This window comes from Ctenocephalides felis, unplaced genomic scaffold, assembly GCF_003426905.1.
Source record: "Ctenocephalides felis isolate EL2017-DRISC unplaced genomic scaffold, ASM342690v1 CF-g0.4_SCAFFOLD_00921, whole genome shotgun sequence".
In the NCBI taxonomy this organism is placed as follows: Eukaryota; Metazoa; Arthropoda; class Insecta; order Siphonaptera; family Pulicidae; genus Ctenocephalides; species Ctenocephalides felis.
The window spans coordinates 9,427-11,903 of record NW_020537075.1 but is presented as its reverse complement, the minus strand read 5'-3'; the positions used below and the strand labels follow the sequence as shown (position 1 = coordinate 11,903).

Genomic DNA, 2,477 nt, shown 5'->3' with positions numbered 1-2,477 from the left:
TTGGAGAAAAAAATGTAATTTAGATATTAAAATTACTAAAAGCCAGTTAAAATATGGTACAAAATTATAAAAATTATAGGCAGCATTATTGAAGCAATTGTGGGTATCGTCCACATATATTCCACTCAAATAATTCAAATATTAAATATAATATTATTTATTATATATCTAATATTTACATTGAAATTAGAACTTAATATTGCTTCTTCCGGCTGGCTACTTGTCCGTGGTCCCAAGTCAGTACTTGTTGACTCCTTGATGGTTGAGGTGAAAGAGAATTTCTCAGTGTTGCGCTATGCGTTAAATACTCTGAGCGCCAAGGAGTGGGGATGTTTATAGGATTTATTGTGGTGACATCTGGTGCAAGTAGGCGGGTCCCACAAGCGGTGACAATTGCAGTTGAGGCATAAACTTGTGGCGCCATCAGTTGTCCAACCTCGTATTTAGATGGTTCCCACAGGAGCCCCCCGCGGAGACTGGAGGTCATGGTATGCGAAAATGAACTTTTCGGCCTGATCGAGTGAAATAACTGTTCTCTGCTTTGGTGAGGATGGGTTGGTCTACTGGATCTGCGATGATGTAGGCTGGTTTGACGCGATCGATGGACACTCGTGTACTGCCTTTCTGTGTTCGTATGGTTACTGTTTTGTCATCTCTCTTAAGGACTTCGTATGGACCTTGATATGGTTGTTGGAGTGACTTCCTGATAGTATCGTCGCGGAGGAAAATATGCGTGCATGTTTGTAGGTCCTGAAAAATAAACGGTTTATTGTTTGTGTGATTACTGGATTTACTTGGTTGAAGATGCGCTACGTGTTGTCGAAGTCTCGAGATTAGATCAGCCGGATGTCTTAAATTTTGAGGATTTCTGTGTAATTCAAAAATTTCTCCAGGAAGGCGGAGTGGTTCACCATACACCATTTCAGCTGCTGATGTCTTGATATCAGGTTTGTAAGCGTTTCGAATGCCTAATAGAATTAACGGAAGTGCTTCCAACCATGTGTTGTCTTTGTAACACATTATCGCAGCCTTGAGTTGTCGATGGAAGCGTTCTATTAGTCCGTTGGAGCATGGATGATAGCTGCAAGTCCTGATCCTAATGGTACCTGTCAATTTATTTAATGATCTAAATAATTCAGATTCAAATTGAGTACCTGATCCGTCGTTATTTTGACTGGAGCTCCGAATCGGGATATCCAGCATGATAAAAATCCAACCGCTACTTCTTCTGCAGATATTCCTTGTAGTGGATATACTTCTGGCCATTTGGTAAATCGATCGATGACTGTCAAACAATATTTATAAGAGTTAACAGGAGGTAAAGGACCAATTATATCGATGTGTACATGTGCAAATCTTGCTGTTGCCAAGGGAAATGTTCCATGAGGTGCATGTACGTGCCGTGTTATTTTGGACTTTTGACAATCCTGACAAGCTCTAGCCCAATCGTGGCAGTTTTTCTGTATAGATGGCCATACGTACCGTGCAGTAATGAGACGCGAAGTTGCTCGTATCCCAGGGTGACTCAAACCATGTAATGAGTTAAATATTTGTCTCCGCAATGGTGCCGGGATATAAGGTCGTGGCTGAGCCTTCGCCGTGTCGCAAAACAACTTAATGTTTGTGCCTGGTACAGGAATTTCTTCTAATTGTAGTTTTGTGTCTTGCATTAAAAGGCGTTTAAGTTCCTCATCGTCCTTCTGGTGCTGTGCTAGGATTTCAAAATTAAGTAAATTGTCTTTTGTAATGGCTTCGACGCGTGACAGTGTATCAGCTATAATATTTTCCTGGCCTCTGATGTATTTTATGTCTGTTGTAAACTGTGAAATAAAGTTTAAATGGTTTAATTGAACTGGCGGTAGTTTTTCATGGCGTTGGTTGAATGCAAAAGTCAATGGTTTGTGATCAGTGTATATTGTGCATTGATGTGCTTCAAGGATGTGCCTGAAGTGCTGCACAGCAAGATATACCGCTAGCAATTCTCTGTAATAAGCTGGCCATGTCGATTGACGTGGAGTCAACTTTTTAGAGAAGTATGCTAGGGGTTGCCATTTGTTTTCAACCAATTGTTGCAAACAGGCACCTACTGCCTGCTGGGAAGCATCTGTAAATAATCCTAATTTAGCACCATGAATTGGATGTTGGAGTAGCGTTGCTTCCGCAAGTTTGTCTTTGCAGGATTGAAATGCTTTTTCCAGTTCTGGAGTCCAGGAGATGGATTTATTGCCTTTGATAGATGATATTGCATCGTGTAGTATTGCTTGGTTCGAAGCTGCGTTAGGTATAAAACGGCGATAATAATTGAGCATACCTAAAAATCGTCTGAGGGACTTTGCTGTTTCTGGACGAGGAAAATTCTTCAGATTTTCGATACGTTCAGATGGTGGCTTGGTTCCTGTTGCTGAAATTTCGTATCCCAAAAACTGAATTTGCGGGACACAGAAGGTACTTTTTGTCTGGTTTATTACAATTCCATG

The 2,477-nt window shown here is 40.8% G+C and overlaps 1 protein-coding gene across 1 annotated transcript; it reads right to left on the bottom strand.

The window, feature by feature from the left end:
* Nucleotides 1-483: 483 nt before the first annotated feature.
* On the bottom strand, nucleotides 484-1,020 carry LOC113365349. Its single transcript, XM_026606927.1, has one exon. The coding sequence runs from the start codon at nucleotides 1,018-1,020 to the stop codon at nucleotides 484-486; it is 537 nt and encodes a 178-aa protein (XP_026462712.1).
* Between the last annotated feature and the right edge of the window lie 1,457 nt (nucleotides 1,021-2,477).